General features: G+C 34.4%; 2 protein-coding genes and 1 long non-coding RNA gene across 6 annotated transcripts in view; 2 read left to right on the forward strand and 1 right to left on the reverse strand.

Annotated features, from left to right (window-relative positions):
- Nucleotides 1-1238: 1238 nt before the first annotated feature.
- The window catches only part of LOC133701364 (ATP-dependent DNA helicase Q-like 4A), a 54453-nt gene continuing 38101 nt past the window's right edge, over nt 1239-17590 (forward strand). Inside the window, exons 1-26 of one of the 4 annotated variants that reach the window (XM_062125255.1) lie at nt 1241-1437; nt 1677-1746; nt 1859-2020; nt 2338-2395; nt 2749-3171; nt 3653-3826; nt 3911-4041; nt 4343-4706; nt 4803-4934; nt 5210-5296; nt 5405-5532; nt 6292-6412; nt 6500-6651; nt 6717-6852; nt 7910-8033; nt 8107-8177; nt 8300-8368; nt 8524-8652; nt 8756-8914; nt 9043-9123; nt 9209-9370; nt 9496-9551; nt 10093-10225; nt 10312-10406; nt 10566-10643; nt 10733-11441. In XM_062125255.1, the coding sequence (XP_061981239.1) occupies nt 1718-1746; nt 1859-2020; nt 2338-2395; nt 2749-3171; nt 3653-3826; nt 3911-4041; nt 4343-4706; nt 4803-4934; nt 5210-5296; nt 5405-5532; nt 6292-6412; nt 6500-6651; nt 6717-6852; nt 7910-8033; nt 8107-8177; nt 8300-8368; nt 8524-8652; nt 8756-8914; nt 9043-9123; nt 9209-9370; nt 9496-9551; nt 10093-10225; nt 10312-10406; nt 10566-10643; nt 10733-11063 (3585 nt within the window). In that variant the 5' untranslated portion in view covers nt 1241-1437; nt 1677-1717 and the 3' untranslated portion in view covers nt 11064-11441. Of the gene's footprint in view, nt 1438-1676; nt 1747-1858; nt 2021-2337; nt 2396-2748; nt 3172-3641; nt 3827-3910; nt 4042-4342; nt 4707-4802; nt 4935-5209; nt 5297-5404; nt 5533-6291; nt 6413-6499; nt 6652-6716; nt 6853-7909; nt 8034-8106; nt 8178-8299; nt 8369-8523; nt 8653-8755; nt 8915-9042; nt 9124-9208; nt 9371-9495; nt 9552-10042; nt 10226-10311; nt 10407-10565; nt 10644-10732; nt 11442-17590 lie in introns of those variants that run through there. The other 3 variants (XM_062125258.1, XM_062125256.1, XM_062125259.1) reach the window with 3 other exon arrangements.
- Nucleotides 11430-15802, reverse strand: LOC133701369 (uncharacterized). The gene is made up of 3 exons (XR_009843556.1): nt 14937-15802; nt 14743-14812; nt 11430-11966 (listed from the first exon to the last, which is right to left on the reverse strand). It is a non-coding gene; the product is annotated as an uncharacterized LOC133701369 (long non-coding RNA).
- Nucleotides 12601-13183, forward strand: LOC133701368 (uncharacterized). The gene has a single exon (XM_062125262.1). The coding sequence runs from the start codon at nt 12812-12814 to the stop codon at nt 13169-13171; it is 360 nt and encodes a 119-aa protein (XP_061981246.1). The 5' UTR covers nt 12601-12811; the 3' UTR covers nt 13172-13183.

The following is a 17590-nucleotide window of genomic DNA, read 5'->3' on the forward strand; positions in this document are numbered from 1 at the left end:
AACTCAATATTAAAAAAATAAGACCAACAAAGATAATTTTGGAAAATATCACAAAAAAAACAAAAGAAAAAAAAACCATACAGGGAAACACTGTAGCAATATATAGTATTTCATGAGGAAATCTACAGTTGTAATTTCAACTAGCTCAATATTAAAAATAATAAAATTAATAAAGATAATTTTGAAAAAAATCATAATAAAAAAAATCAAGTGAGGAAAAATTATAGCAATCAACGGTGTTTTAAATAAAAAAAACTACAAAGCTAAATTTTCAACAAGTTCAGTATGAAAAAAATAAATTCGACAAAGATAGTTTTGGAAAAAAAATTGATAAAAAGACATGTGGGGAAACACTGTAGCAAGAAAAAATCATGTGGGAAAACACTTTAGCAATCCACAATGTTTTTTTTCAAGAAAAAAACTACAAAGTTAAATTATCAACCAGCTCAATATGAAAAAAAACAAAAATTGACAAAGACAATTCTGGAAAAAAAAACAAAGAAAAAAGAAAAAAAACCACATGGAAAAACACTATAGCGATCAACAATGTTTTTAAGAAAAAAATACAGAGTTAAATTCTCAACCAGCTCAATATTAAAAAAAAAATTGACAAAAATAATTTTGAAAAAAACACAAAAAAGAAGAAGAAGACAATTTTGGAAAAAAAAACAAAAAAGCAAAAAAAATAAAATAAAAAAAAACATGCGGGGAAAGTTAAAGGTAAATTCTCAACCAGCTAAATATTAAAAAAAATAAAATTCAACAAGGATAATTAAAAAAAAACATATGGAGAAATATTGTAAAAAAAAAAACCATGTGGGGGAAATACTGTAGCAATCTACAATATTTTTTTATAAAAAACTATAAAACTAAATTTTCAACCAGTTTAATATGAAAAAAAAATAAAAAAGGACCATTTTGGAAAAAAAATCATAAAAAGAAAGAAAAAAATCATACATGGAAATATTATAGCAATTCATAATATTTTTTTTTTAAATTATAGATTTAAATTCTTAACCAGTTTAATATAAAAAAAATTAGTAAATTTTTTTTTTAAAAAATATAATTATTTTTTAAAAAATCAATCACAAGAAAAAATAAAGTAAAAATTAAAACAAAAAATATATATTAATATAATAAAAACAAAAGGCATGTGAAATAATAAAAATAAAAGGCGTATGGAGGCTAGAGTGCTTTTCCCACGCTTTTATAGTATTGTTAATTTTTGCTGGATACCCACATTCATAGGGAAAAAAACAGGGGGAAAAACAAAAATCAAAAACAAAAATATCCCGCCCTGCCGCAGCGCCCTGTACTTTTGAAGAGCGCGCTCGCTCTCACTCTCTCTCGTTCACTCTGGAACTCACCGTCACCTCCGATTACCCAATACTCCTCGATCATTCCTTCCTTCTCGCTTCTCTCTTTCAATGATCCAAAGTAAGATCTTTTTTCTCATACACTCGCCTATGCTACTGCTGTTAGGTTTTTCATTTTCGAGAAACGCCGTGTTTTAGCATTTCGAACCACAAAAAAATGATGCTATACTATCCGCTGTGTAATTTATTTCGAAAGAGAAAACAAATTGTTTGAAATTCAAAGTAAAAAAAAGAAATCAAATTTTTTGCACTTGACAATTTTCCATTTCGAAATAATTTTTTTATTCTCTATAATGCTAGGGTTTCAGAGCTGAGATACAATCACCAGATAGATCGGAGTGATGGCGATCGACAAACATGTGAAGAAAAAGTAATTTGTTGTTTTCTACGTTTTTTTTTTTAATAATTTATCTCGATTCACATTTCTTTGATGTTATTTATTTATTTTTATTTATACTTTTTTACATATATGTATGTGGCAGAGTAAATAATTTAAGCGAAGGTCGGAAATGTGAAGATGAGAAGCAACCTAAAGTGAATTGGTTGCAACATGCCAATGCACTTGATAATATTTCCTCTAGAAGGAAATTTTTGAGTGCGAATTTCCTTTACTCGCTTGAATCGCAAAAACCAATGTCCATGAGGTACAATATTGTTTTACACATGTGTTCCGTGTTTTTCTTTATAATGTTGATATCATATTCGCACATGATTAATGAATTATGTAGATCTCCGATTTCTTTGTTTAAAATCGTAATCCCTTCTTCACTGTGCCTCGGCGTTTGTTTCTGTTGTATTAAATTTGAATATTATCACGGAGCTGTAGAATTTAAAACTTGTTATTGTATAATTTTTTAAGCAGCCTATCCTTTGATTAACTGTCACTGGCGGAAGGGTATTGGCGAATTTGTTGTGCTAAGCTATTCATCTGTGTAACTAATTTTTTATTTGTGTCATTTAGGTTAAGCTCCTGTGATGTCCAGAATCCTCAAAGACTGCAGAGTTCACAAGTTGAAAAGGTAAAAATGTGCATTGTGAGTTTTTTTTTTGGCTGGTGTGTCGGTGTTTACTGTTCATGCCATTACAATTGGCACTGTCCCATTTAAATCTCCTCATGGTTGCTCCAACCCTGACTGGTCTATTTTGGGAGCACTCTGCAATGCAGTCCTGTCAACTGGCATGAAAAATTGATCTCTGCTTTTTGAGAAGTGAGGAACTGCCTTGTAAGCTACATGCGTCGAGTGAACACAAACTCTAACCTCATGTTTTACTTCAAAGTTTACGTAGCAAACATTTAATATCTTAACTGGTATGAGCAGTTCAGGGAAAATCTCAGTTTGCATTAGTTTTTGTGTGGAAAATCATTTTGCAGGCTTGGCATGCTCTGTCCACTCTTCAGATTTCTTCCAGGAACTACATTAGACCTGGTCAAACTGGTCCAGTAAAGAATGTCAGTGAAGACTTGTCAGGCAATGTAGGGCAAAGACCTACCTTCCAAAGCTCAAGTAATATTAGCAAATATTCTGAAGGTGTGTATGCACAGAAAAACTTGAGTGGAAAGAACAGTGAAGCTGCAAAGCATATGGGCAATGTTATCCCAGCAGACAATGCTAGCCATGTGCAATCTGGAAACAATCAAGGGTGGCCAAGTGATATTAAAGTATCATCAGGGGTCAACACCAACCAGTCTAATGTTTTAGCTGGTTTGTTCGTCAATCACACTGTGCAAACTTGTCAAACAAAAGAGTTTGTGGAAACTTCAGCTGATTACATTGATGATGATGACCTGATCGAGGTAATTGATACTCAGTGTCTCTTAGCTCTGCTAACCAAATTGAAACTTGTCCAGCATGAAGAGTAACCATGAATCAAGTTAGGTTGCTAGGCTGAAATTCTCTATCCTAGAACTCTCAGTTTTAGAATGAGTAAACAAAGACTACTCGACATAGTGCCATGACAATGAATTCTCATCAAAATGCATTAACAATTGCATCAAGTTCAGCTACTTTAAATTCATAATTTCACCTCGCAGATACCATAATGAAGAGAGCTAAGTTATTGAATTTTTGAATATTGTTTTGCTGATCACTTTTGTCGAAAATGATTAAGCTTTTATACTAAATCAGGCTAATTCTTTGGTTCTATTTGCTTTGTGTAAAGTAGACTGCGAACGAGTTCCACAGTTTTATCCATCTGAATTTTGTTGTCATATTTTATATACTGATGAGTGTTAATCTCTCTGCATTAATCTATCTCACATGTTAGCTTGGTGGCAGAGTATAGATGTGGACCAAATTGTTATGGAGCACTACCAAGCTACTTGCACACCGCAACCAGCAATTTCTAAGTTTCCGCCCATAACTCCAACTGCAGATCAAAATAGTTTTATAAGGCCAGAGGAGATTTCTGTGCCACCTGAGTTGTGTTCAAACTGCAGTCATGGATTCAAGGTTTGGGCATTATATATGCACTGTTCATTTGCGCTGTTCTATTCTGTTCTCATCTTGATCTGCCTGACTCCTAAATCATTACAGCTAGGACTTTGCCCAGAAGCTGCCAAACATTTACAAGAAATGAAGGATATGCTGATTGCAGTATCAAATGATCTGCTTGACAATGCTGCTGAACTGAGTCAAGCGCAGATAGATAAGCTTCGCCAAGATAGGTTGCGCTTCTTCTCCCTTTTCTTCTCCCATGATATCATACTACCTTTTGATGCATGGGTTTTTTTGGTTCAATGGAGCCACAAAAGGTGAACCAAAGTTCACAGGAAAAATAGAATAAGAGTATGGCAGAGGAATTCTGGGAATACATGGAAGGAAATATAGTATGATAGACATGACAAATATGCTCCATTGTCTTTTTGCATTTTGTAGAACACTCTCAGCTCCTTTTCTTGGGAGATAAGCTTGAATGATTGTTAGATTTGCTCTCTTATGCATGTCTATTTGTGTTTTCTTAAACAGGTTACAGCTCAATAAGCAAATTCAGCAACTTGAAAAATATCTTCATGATGAGGAAAGACAGAAGTCACACTTTTCTGCATCCACATTGGTTCGAAATTTGCAGTATGAAACACCTCAATCTGCTGCATGCAAAATAGATCCCATGAGATTTGATGCCCAGGTTCATCTACGAAATGACCTGAATGGATATGAAAAGTGGAATGCACCCTTAGTTTCATTCTCTTCCATTGATAGCTTTGGTGTTTCTTCTGTTCCTTTAGAGAGAGAACCTTACATTCCAAGCTTTGTTGAAGTTAATTATATCGAAGGCTCAAATGATCCAAAGTGGAGCAGCACAAATTTCCCATGGACAAAAAAGCTGGAGGTGCTCTTTTGCTCTAGAGTTTTACCCATTACTTAGAATTTATCAATCACTAGTTTCATTACATACTATATTACTGCTTGCTTGGTTTGCTGCTAGGCCAATAACAAAAAAGTGTTTGGAAACCACTCGTTTCGCCCCAATCAAAGAGAGGTCATCAATGCTACAATGAGTGGGTATGATGTCTTTGTTTTAATGCCAACTGGAGGTGGAAAAAGTCTGACATATCAGGTAATCATATAGCTCTAATAAAGTCCAATTCTGCTAGACACAGCTTTAGTTTCATTTAATTTCCATTATTTTGCTGTTTCCATTTGTGGCCGTCTGCTTAACTTCCAGAGTCATATCTCTGACAATATTTTGCAGTTGAATTGATGATAGGATACCAGCTTCGCTAAATTTTCTTTATCTTTGAATTTTTGGTGATACTCGGAAATTAAACTTTTCTTGGTTCACAGTTTTAACAATGGGACTCCCTCTTTTTTTTTTTTAAATGATTCACTCAGCTTCCTGCTCTAGTTTGTCCTGGAATAACCTTAGTAATTTCTCCACTCGTGTCGCTGATCCAAGATCAAATAATGCACCTTTTGCAGGTATGCTTACTATCTTACTAATTTAGTCAAGCATTTATTTTCTTTTGGTTACTGCAAACTGCTCATTTAGTGGCATGCATTTTTCTTACCTATTGGTTTGCGCTATAGGCAAATATTCCTGCTGCTTACCTGAGTGCCAACATGGAGTGGACTGAACAACAGGAGATCCTAAGGGAACTTTGTTCTGATTATTGTAAATACAGGTTGTTATATGTCACGCCAGAGAAAGTTGCTAAGTGAGTGTCATCTACATTACCAGTATTCTAGCAAAAATTATCAATTGATATTGCCTTCTAATTATAAATTTGAAGCTTAGGACATCTTAAGAATTGGTTTCATGTTTTCTGGTATGCAAAATAGTTTCTCTGGTGGAACTTATGGGATGGTGGTATGGTGCTGTCGACCTTGTGTACCGCTAATCCAATTTGTTGTAGTATGTTTTGTAATGGTAGAAAAAATTTGTTGGGAAAGGTTTAAAATTTAGTAGGCTATCAGCTCATTTTTTTTTTGGAATTCAGTGTACTTGTTAATTCTGCATGCAATTAAGTATATTTCCTGTCTTTTAAAGTCTGCCCTCAACTCGTGGTTTGTATCCCTACTCAACAGTTAGATTATGTTCTTCAAACTAATCTTGAAAGCCTCTGTGCATTTCCTTTTTCCTTGTTCGAGGGATTCCCTTATTAGTCAATCTTTAAACTCTCACATCTCCTGACTATGCTTTGCTTGCCCTCTAAGCATAGGCTTAACTGTTTTAACATCCTGGATGATGATAGATAACATAAATTATTGCTTTGAGCAAAAAAATTATTTTCAATTGCATGGTCAATGAAAGAAAGGTAAGATTGGTAATATGCTTTCATCTATTCATTGGGAAAGATTGATAATCAGATTGGTCAAAATGGGTGATCTATTAACTCGTATTATAATGTGATCCTGGAGAGCTGATATTTTTATGCAGTTCTAAATACTTTGAAACCTACCTGTTCTGATTGCAGAAGTGATGTTCTTTTGCGGAACTTGGAGAGCTTAAATGGTCGTGGATTGCTTGCCAGGATTGTTATTGATGAAGCACACTGTGTGAGTCAGTGGGGGCATGATTTTAGACCGGATTACAAGGTTGTGGCCTTTAAATCATATTCCAATTTGTATTTCGACTCACAGCGCTTCTGTCTTATGCTATAATCTATTTTGTAAAATATCCAGGAACTTGGTATCTTGAAGAAGAAATTTGAGAAAACTCCAGTGTTAGCTTTGACTGCTACTGCAACAGCCAGTGTAAAAGAAGATGTTGTGCAAGCTCTTGGTCTTGTGGACTGCATTGTTTTCCGGCAAAGCTTTAATCGCCCCAACTTATGGTTAGTATTGAATTAAAATGAACTGCCACTGCATTTTATATCTTTACTCATAGTGAACATGACAGGTATTCTGTAATTCCCAAGACAAAAAAGTGCTTGGAAGACATCGACAAGTTCATCAAAGAAAATCATTTTGATGAATGTGGAATTATTTACTGTCTTTCAAGAATGGACTGCGAAAAAGTTGCTGAAAAACTGCAGGTTGGTTTTCCATTCAGTGTTTTTATTGTATTACAAAGATTTATCATTTGTAAATCAATTGGAAAAATCTTTATTTCTTAGTGAGCAGCTTCAAATATATTTTTGTGCTTGCATCGATATTGGTTTTGTTGGTTATTAAGGCTGGTCATACTTGTCCACAAGTACTTGATGAGTGTGCTTTTGTTGTCCTACAATTGCATTGCATCTTATTCAAAATGAATTTCAAACCAAGACTTTGTTGAACTGAGGAACATAGCAGTTATAGTCTTGTGTCAATAGCTGCATTCCAAAGTTTGGCTATCTAAGCTGTGATAATTGTGAACACTAAAAGAAGACTTGGTTGTTACCAAAATGTGCAAGGCATTATACAATACAGCTCAACTCAATCAAAGTGAGCCTTAGACCCAAGCTAGTTGTGGCTGACTACATGGATCAGTACTTTGCAGGTCATAGTTAATTTGGGGTCTTTATTATTGTACATAGAAGGCTGTAGTTAATCTTTGATCCTGCAATTACCAAATGTGAGCCTTTCACATTTTGGACCAACTGCTTGTATTTGGAAGAGCAAAATTTAGACCTTATATAAATGTGTTGATCTATGAAACAAGTATATATTTAAAGGGAAATCAATGTTTGTAAATAATTGAAAGTCTGGTGAATGGTAATTCCATTTAAAATATGTTTTCAAGGCAATCAAAACAAATCATCATTAATTATCTAGGTACACAAATTAGTTTCTCATGCAACAAATGATAGACATTTACACCATGCATGTCCATGAATTATGTTGGAGTAGCCAAAATTTAGGATTAGCTACCATGATCACCTTCTTTTCTTTGTCTGAAATTTATTTTTCTTCATCTGAAGTATGTTCTGTAAGTGCATTAGAGAAGCTTTTAAGTTACCCCATTGATCTTGTACTGTGTTGTTTCTTTAGGGTATTGTGGAATGTGATCAAACTGTAAAAGAAAATCTGATATTGATGTGAAGGTGAAATTGACATTCCATTCCCACCCTTTTAGTTTATGTTTGCTCAAGTTAATGCTTTGATGTACAGGAATGTGGACATAAAACAGCATTTTACCATGGTAATATGGATGCTTCACAACGTTCCTTTGTTCAGAAGCAGTGGAGCAAAGATGAAATTAACATCATCTGTGCTACAGTGGCATTTGGAATGGGTATAATTTATTGTTCCTGATCACTGCCTTGATTAACCGAGAACACCATGTACTAACTGGTGTGTTTTTGCAGGCATCAACAAACCAGATGTCCGCTTTGTGATTCATCATTCTCTTCCAAAATCGATTGAAGGTTACCATCAGGTAATCATATCCTTACCTTTTAAAGGTGTTCACATTTCAACTGTTGATTGTTCAGAATTGAGGTGCAAGTATTTGGTTCCTTGATGACCACAAGCTAGTAACGATTTCACCAAATTTTCCAGGAGTGTGGTCGTGCTGGCAGAGATGGTCAACGCTCATCCTGTGTGTTGTATTACAGTTACAGCGACTATGTAAGCTAATGTCACAGAATTCATGTATCTTCTCATTTCTTGTGGGCTTTTTTTATTCTTTTTGCCATGATGTCATGATAAAGACGATTTATTGACCTTTCCTGTTCATTGTTATCTTCGATTCAATTATTTATCTATTTTCTCATCCTTTCTAGATACGAGTCAAGCACATGATTATACAAGGACAAGCAGAGCAAAGTCCCTGGACAGCTGGATGTGGTCGCAATAATATGAAAAGTTCAGATAGGATACTGGAAAAAAACACTGAAAATCTCCTGCGAATGGTAACTGTTATGAAACTTTTTGCTGTTGTATTGTGGCTGCTGTTAGTATACCCATCTGTTTTCTAGCTTATTACATTCTAAAATATGACTACTCCTGCTTCAGGTCAGTTATTCTGAAAACGACGTCGACTGCAGACGTCTCTTACAACTTCTGCATTTTGGAGAAAAGTTTGATGCTGGAAACTGTGGGAATACATGTGATAATTGCTCAAAGATCAAAACTCTAGTGGAGAGGGACGTCACTGAGAGTGCAAAGCAATTGGTTTGAAACCGTTTGTTTCTTTTGTTATTTTCATTGTGCCTAATTGAAAGTAGTAGCTATTATTTTATGCTGGCATAGTGCATTTCTCGCTTCCTTATTCTTTAAAATTTGTATTTTGTCTTTTCTAGGTTGAGCTGGTCAAGTTAACTGGGCAGCATTTTTCATCATCTCACATTTTAGAAGTCTACAGGGGTTCCTTAAGCCAATTTGTATGTCCTGAGAACAAAAAGAAATGCCCATCTTATTTAGATGTCATGTCCTTGCATAACTTCATGGTGTTGCTGTCTGAACCAGGTCAAGAGACACAGACATGAGAACTTGAGCCTTCATGGAGCTGGAAAACACCTAGCCAAGGGTGAAGCTTCCCGTATATTGCGTCATCTTGTTATTGAGGATTTTCTTGCAGAGGATGTTAAGAAAAGTGACTTTTACGGATCTGTATCGTCAGTGTTAAAGGTGCTTGTGGTTTTTCAAATTCTATAGTGCTCAACTCATTGTGATAGAGAGAGCGACTCTACCATTCTCATTGTTTAATTTCTCATGTTAAATGTTTTTTGATTTCTCATTTTAATTTCTTTCAGGTGAATGAATCCAAGGCACACAAACTATGCTCTGGCGGGCAAAGGATTGTTTTAAGGTGCAGCCTTTCAGCATGCTTCTTTTGAGTACATGTTTCATTAGACTTATGCCAGTGTTTTATTGCCAAATGCCAACTATAACTATTTAACTTGATTATTCTCTGAAGAAGCATGTGGATATTGAGCATAAGAGAAAATAGAACCGACACCAGGTCTTAGTTCATTTGGGTTGGATTGTTTGGTCTAAACCATACCCTTTCATTGGGCAAAACCTATGCAAAACACATGTTTTTGCAAAGAAATTCAGATGAAGCTGTCAGAAATCTGGCCGAGTAAGTTTTGTGATGGTTGGTCCAGATGTTTAACTTTGGAGCGACTGGTTATAAAATTTACAATTTACATATGGCATTAGCGAGGGTGTGGCTTTGACTAAAATATGGAGACCGAGAGTTGGATGAAGCCAGCAAGCTTAGCCTTGTGCTTTGCTTAGCCTCACATATTATGATCCTCTGGACAAACCATCATCATTTAACCTTTCTGTTTTTCATAGCTGAAATGAACAGGTAGGATGCTGATTCTGGTATCTCATGCACCTTGTAGATTCCCTTCCTCTGTAAAAGCTTCAAAACAGGGCAAATCTGAGGCTACTCCAGCCAAAGGCTCACTCATGTCTGGGAAGTTAAGTCCTCCGCAAGCTGGTAGTCCTGCCCAACCTCAATCTGAAGTGGACTTGGTATGCTTATGTCTTGGGTTTTTGTTCTCTTCATTCATCATGATTGATGAGATCCCTGACCATCTATTAAACTTTTAACATGACAGAACCTGTCGGCCAAACTATTTTCTGCTCTGCGAATGCTTCGAACTGCTCTTCTGAAAGAAGCTGGAGATGGTGTTATGGCGTACCACATATTTGGGTGAGCTTTCAGGTTTTTCCTTTTCAATCTCTGTTCCTGTACAATATATATATATATATATATATATATATATATATATATTGAAATCAATCATGCTGAATTTGAAAGGAGCCATCTATTGGAATATTTTTCCTGATACGCCCCCTTGTTTCCGTGTAGTAATGCCACGCTGCAGCACATGAGCAAAAGAATTCCCAGAACGAAGGAAGAACTCCTGGAGATCAATGGCATCGGAAAGTAAGTTTTGATTTTAGGCTGTGTGGTGATTATTTGGCAGGCATTCTTTCTGTTATTCAGGGCTGAAAGGACATTTTCCCAATATTCAGGGCCAAGGTCAGTAAGTATGGAGATCGAGTGCTTGAAACCATTGAATCTACCATTAGGGAATACAATAAGGGAGACAGAAATAGTAGCGGTAGCAACGAAAGTAGTGATTCAATAAAGAGGAGAAGAGATGCAAGCAAGGCTCTGAATGGGAACATGGAAGAAGATGATGAATTCACCAAAAGCACTGGTCGGTCAAAGAAAAGGACAGCGACGAGGCAGAACAAAGGTTCCGAGGTTCATAATTCTATGGAGCCTGTTAGCTGCAACCAGTTCCTAGACGATGACCTGGATTTCAAAGATTCCTATCATGATCTGGAAGCTGATGCTTAGAAGTAAAGGATGAAGAGGATTTTACTGGGAGAGTGCTGTCATCATGGTAAAATCCAGGCAAGAAGGTGCCAAATTCTAACCAAAATATGTGTCAAGAAAATGCCTTGCAAGAGGATGATCATAAGTCTTGACTCTTTCAAGAGGATGATCACAAGCACTTCAAGATGGAAGTCAAGAGGAAGCTAGAAGGTTTCAGCAGTTGCGTTTGAAGCTTAAGATGGCCAATAACTGGGCTGGTGTTTCAAGATTCAGCCGTGTAAATTGTGAAACTAATTGTGATTGGATAGTAATTGTCTGTCTAATTAATGCACTGATTTTTGTTTTAAAATAGAAAGTACAAATATAAATATAAAAAGAACAAACATGTTTCGGGTTAGAGAGATAAATATAAAAATAAATGTGATTAAGGGATAAATATGTTTTTTTTTTCTTTCTAAACTATGTATCCTTTCTATCTTAATAGGAACCCTTTGGGAAAAATTAATAAAGAATAAAGAAAAGAAACCGCTGCCCGTCAAAAAGAAATCACATAGCCTCCTCCGAGTAGAAACGTCATTGCACGCCCACAGTGCCGACGGTCTCGGTCGATGACACAAACACTATTTATGCTTTGGGCTACATGCACACAACACAGACACCGAGCATTTCAAATCAGTCGAACTCGAAATCCAAAAGCGATTACTCGGAGCATGCTGCGGAGATCGAGCGTTATTCTAGAGATTATATTATAAAAAATATATTGTGGACCTTGAATTGAAAATGACTTCGAATTTTGGACATGCATGGAAGAATTTGCCCTTCAACAATATCGTGCACCTTGTTGCTTATTCGAACAAAAACCTCGCAGAAATCTCAAGAAAACGCAGGATTTGATGAAACTTTGGGCGGACTTAGAGCACATGCCTGCAAGATCAAGAACCAACTTTATCTAAAATCACAAGAGCCAATAATAATGGTAAAATACAATTAACTGGTAACAAATCTTATGCAATGTATTATATAAATCTCCATTTTCATATTTAAGTTACACACTGTAAAAATTATTGAGCATGATTAATAACTCCATAAACATGTAATTAATTTTTTTTTTGGTTAATGCTAGATAATTGAAGTAAGGAGTGAAAGCCTCATCTCTTAAGAGAGGACATTATCCCAAGTTCATGACTCAGACTTAAAATGAATAGGGATCCTAGATAAAATTATAAATGAAACCTTTTAACAATAATTTTTAAGAAATATATTTTATTATTATTCATGTATGTCTAATAAGAGGAATAATTTTCGTTTCATAAAATATAATTGAAAAATAAACCTTATTTATTCTTGTAGTTTTTTTTTATTAAATGGGGTCCTTGGCCATGTCCAAGTTGCCCAAGATGCTCTATTTCACTAAACACTTAGACAAGCATGCAAGATCTCGAGCAAGTGTTTGCTTTTCGCAAGTTAGAACGAACGAGGTGCACGAGAGGCAATACGAGCGTACCTCCTGGCTCATTTAGTCTTTGATAAGCCTGCGTTTCTCTTGTTCTATCTACAAATAATCCATCAAGATTTAAAAAACGCCATGCGAAATCGATCAAATGAACAAGATTTCCGAAATCTCTCGCTCGATGTCTTTCTACCGTGAATACAGTAGCTAGCTAGTTTTGATTTATTATAAATCAACGAGCAAGAAACCATATCAATCCAGCTGCAGATAGCTTTAACTTAACAATTTCTCTCTTTTTTCACGACCCTTGAGAAAAAAAATGCAGATCTTCAGCAAAGTGTTGACAGATACTGATGTTCGTTTTCGGTTCTCGTTCCCAACTCATTGCTTACAGCATTTAGATTTTGGTGGAAATAATTCTGTTGATTTGCATGTTAAAGATAGCTGTGGTGAGCTTCGAGTTATTCGTTGCCGGATCAGAAATGGAGGATATGACAAGCCAGAGCTTTCTATGGGCTGGCGTAAGTTTGTAGCTGATTATGGACTGAGAGTTGGTGACAAGGTTGTTCTTCATCGTGAGGATGACCAGAACCTGGGGTCACAGTTCAGGATTGAAGCTAAGAGGAGTATCAAGCTGTTTGGTAAGGAGGATTGGGGTGAAGTGACAAGAGCTAACTAGCTATTATTTGCATGGAGCGTGGCTGTTCGGCCAATATCCAGATATATATAGAAGAACGAATTTCCTAAGTTTGGTGTTTTTTTGTGTGTAAATTTATGTAGGTGTTTATGTTTGAGTCGAATTAAATAAATATGTTGCTGTTCCTAGTTTCTTGAATATGTGTTACGTGCATGGAATTCTCAACAATAATGGATTTAATTAATTATATATAGAAGAATGTTGCTGTTCTTAGTTTCTTCAAGTTTTTACATTTCCAGGTTTTTCAATTTTGTTGGGTTTTTATTTTTTCTATTTTGTGCGCTTTTCAAGTGTCTGAAAATGAGAATTTCCATTGATTTGATGGATAAATAAATTGAAAAGAATAAAAAAGAAATGGATTTAAAACCATAGAGACTACATGCATGCATGTGTGTGTCTATATATATATATATATAGTCTTTTAAATCATGGGAAATTAATTGGTGATGCTAAGAAAACAAAGATCATTGTTTCAAATCCTATGGGTCAATTGCCTTTTGTTTTGTCTTGAATGACTGATATATTTCAATTAACTGAACAGATCTTATCTTGTTTAAAATCTCTGTCCATTCCATAAATTCTATTTAAATTTCAGCGGAACTTTTTAGTTCTATTTTGCACAAATGATATATATTTTTTAAATATTATCTAGTTTTACAATATTAATTATATCTTTCAAACTGATTATTCAAACTGATCATTGAATCAAGCTGAAATTTTATGAGAAGTCTCCTGATATAATATGATATCTCAAGTTAAAAGTTTAGAAAAGCCCTAGAGTATTTTTATAATTTTGTTTTGAAAGGTTATCTTTGTGTTTTTTTTTTAGATTAGATTTTTTTTAATTTTATAATTTAACAATATGTTTATTGAGAATTGAGTTGCATAATTTATTTTATTTGAGGTTATTATAGTCTCATGACCCGGGTTATAGATTTAAAAAAGTTAACCCAAATCGATTCAATATGTTATTGTCTCAATATTTTTTTTTAAAATATATCATCTTGAATGTTTTTTTAATTAGATTTTATTTTTATCAGTTATCCATATTGTTTTTAGACTTATTAAATTAATTAAGTTATACTTGTTGAACTTTAATTTTTTTATTAATATTTGAAATTTAAATTTTATAATTTAAATTGAGTTTACACGTAGATTTGAATTGAAATTAGGTTTGGTGAATTATATATATATAAACAGTATCCTATTAAAATGAAAACCATCTAAAACATTTCATTTCAATTAAAAAAACAGAACGCTAACGGAACGGATTTGTTTAAGCAAAGCAATTGTAACATGGACTCCACCATTAGCCTGTGAACTCAAGATTCCAACTTCCCCTTTCCTTCCTAGTTTATGTGAAGTTTGATTGGTTTTGTGATGTCTCAAGAGGACAGTCTTTTTTCTTTTGTAAAGAAGTTTGAAGCAAGCAACCATCAAGAAACTAGCTCAGTATTGAATTGAAACATGTCTAGTCCTTCAAAATTCACAGAGAGTAATTCAATAAAGAAGCACTGAAACCATATCATACATAACTGAGAAGAGAAACTTACTTCTTTCATCCTCCTCTTTTGATAAGCCCAGATGGAGGGATTCACACAAGGCATCAAAATTGGCCCAAACCTGGAGCAAAAAGCAAAGAAAGGTAGTTGCTATACAAAAGATCCTACTAAGGAACTTGAAGAAAGAAAGCGATTTGGCATCGCTGCAGCAGCTAGAGAGATCTTAAAAGAGATGCTTAGCTTACCTCTTTACATGTATCAAGAACAAGAACACCCAATATTCCAAGCCTGGTTCACATCCAAGAGATTGAAGAGGTCAATGCTTCGGTCAATGCAGACGAGAGTGTTGAGGTCAACAGCCAAGTCTCCATGATTTGCTTATTAATTGGATCCTCAAAAACAAAGAGCAATACCATGAGAATATTCGAAAGCAATAATTGAAGGAGCTTAAGCAAAGATGCCATTCATATATATTAAGAGATTAGGTAAAAAGATTCCCTGGAACGTAGGACGAGATTGCGTTTGAAGGAAAAGAAGCGGTATTATTTTGACTCACAATCTTGGAACAAGTACAAATAAGTCCTTCTCCTTTATAGTCTGGCTAATCTACCCCCAAGCTTTGTCTTGCCTTGGCCTTTTGCCCTCTCTCACACTGCAGGTATAAATCATGCTCGTCTTCTGTTTTCGCAGATACAAAACCCCAGTACTTATAATTGGAATACCATGATTAGAGGCTACTCTGGAGCCAAAATGGGCCATAGTGGCTTCTTGTTTTTCTGCCAAATGGTTCAAAATGGCGCTGAAATGCACTGTAGGAGCTTTGTTCTTGCGCTCAAAGTGTGCGGCGAGCAGTTTTTTAGAGTTTTAGGAGGGAAATCAGTTCATTGTGGTATGTTTATGCTATGTTGTTTCAAGATGGGTTGGCTCGTTTTTATGATCTGCGTGGTTGTTTGGGTTTTGCTTGACACTTGTTTGATGGAATTCCTGCAAGAGATGGAGTTTCTGTCTATGACTGATGGGTATTCTAAGCGTAACTGATGGGATGAGACCTGGAAGCTTTTTGACTCGATGTCAGTGGAGGGCAAGAAGAGGTCACTATGATAGCCGCTCGTTCAGCATGCTCGCAGGGGGGGGGGGGTGTTTGAGATTAGGGAAGAGTTTTCACGAATATGTAAAACTAGAAATGTAAATCACCATGAATGTGAAATGTGGCTGCTTGGATTCTGCAAAAGGGATTTTTTTTTTTAGTTTAATGTGGGTGTCTGAACCAGCTTACATGTATTTTGACTAATCCCACGGGCCCTGAAGTTAACGACCATGTAAGCCTTCAGTGACCATCATATGAGCAACTACAAGGCTTAAACCTGAGGCCACAGAGAGAGCAAATCTCTTGGTCCCAAACTTTTACCACTGTGCCACCACCTAGATAATTAAGAAGGATCTTTGATACCATGAGAGTTAGAGATGTGTTCTCTTGGACGAACAAGGTTAATGGGTATGCTAAAAGCGGCGAGCTAGAGCTGGCAAGGATGTCGTTTAATGAGATGCTGGAGAGGAATGTGGTCGCAAGTTTGATAGATTAATTTGAGTTAACTCGGGTCTTTTTTTTTTTTACTTTCTATGAGATTATTCTGATTTTTTTTTAATTTCATACTTCAATATTTAGTTTATTAAAGATTAGGATTCATAATTTATTTTGATTTATTTTATACATGATTAGCTCAGACTTATAACTTAATAAATAAAGATGGTAATTGTGCCCTTTTCCATTCAAATCTGCTTCCATTTATTTGAATGGAGGTGGGTATCGAGGGACTCTTATCTTCATGGATTCCGAGTTGCTGGGAGGTAAACAAATACTTGATGTATTCGGGCATGGAGATTTGTAGAGTATCCTTGATTTAATGAATTTATAAATAAATAATATATTAAATTAATTATTTTTAAAAAATTATCTAAATTAATTTATATAGTTTTTTTAATAAGATCACCTTAGTTAACTTTGTTTGATAAGTAGAAAATATTTTATTTAATAAAATTTATCATGATAAAAAACTACATGGACCTCAAATGAAGGCTTGCCTCCAATAAAGCATACATGCAGGATTGAAAATTAGGTTTAATTTAAATGAAGATGGTAAAGCGGTTAGGCAATGTTTGGTACCATGGATGAAAAGTGTTTTTGAAAAATTTTATTTTATTTTTAATTTTTTACTTTAAATTAATATGTTTTTGATGTTTTCATATCATTTTAATGTGCTGATATCAAAAATTATTTTTAAAAAATAAAAAAATTATTTTGATATATTTTGGAATGAAAAACACTTTAAAAAACAACCACCACCACACTTCCAAATACTCTCTAGGAGCCTTCATAGAGGTTGAGACAAGATTTGAAATCTATATTAAAAAATAATATAAATTATATGTTACATCACGCCTAATAATTTTAATTTTTTAATTGAAATGGTTATTTAACAAGATATTAATTAAAAATTAAATAATTATGTGTTAAAAGCTTAATGTAAATTATATATTCATACATCATTTAAGAGTTATATAATAAAAATTACGTCTATGGATTAAAAATTTTATATCTATCAATGAACAAGAGGTTTTATAAGTTAATATTTAATTATTTGAGATCTTTCATAATTCTAAAAAAAAGTGAGATTTTTTATATTAGAACACCAACAGGGGTGGCTTTCTAAAGTATTTTTTGCTTGAAGATACATTAAAATAATATTTTTTTTAAAAAAATTTATTTTTGATATCAGCACCTTAAAACAATTCAACATATAAACAAATATAATTTAAAAGAATAATAAATGTTTTAAAAATATAATTGTACCGCACATACAATCACCACCGTATTTGAAAGATTTTTTTCATTCCATGT

The sequence above is a fragment of the Populus nigra genome, chromosome 8, assembly GCF_951802175.1.
Source record: "Populus nigra chromosome 8, ddPopNigr1.1, whole genome shotgun sequence".
NCBI classification, from domain to species: Eukaryota; Viridiplantae; Streptophyta; class Magnoliopsida; order Malpighiales; family Salicaceae; genus Populus; species Populus nigra.

Coding starts and splice junctions, on each gene's coding strand:
- LOC133701368 (XM_062125262.1), top strand. CDS start 12,812: ATGCAGATCTTCAGCAAAGTGTTGACAGATACTGATGTTCGTTTTCGG.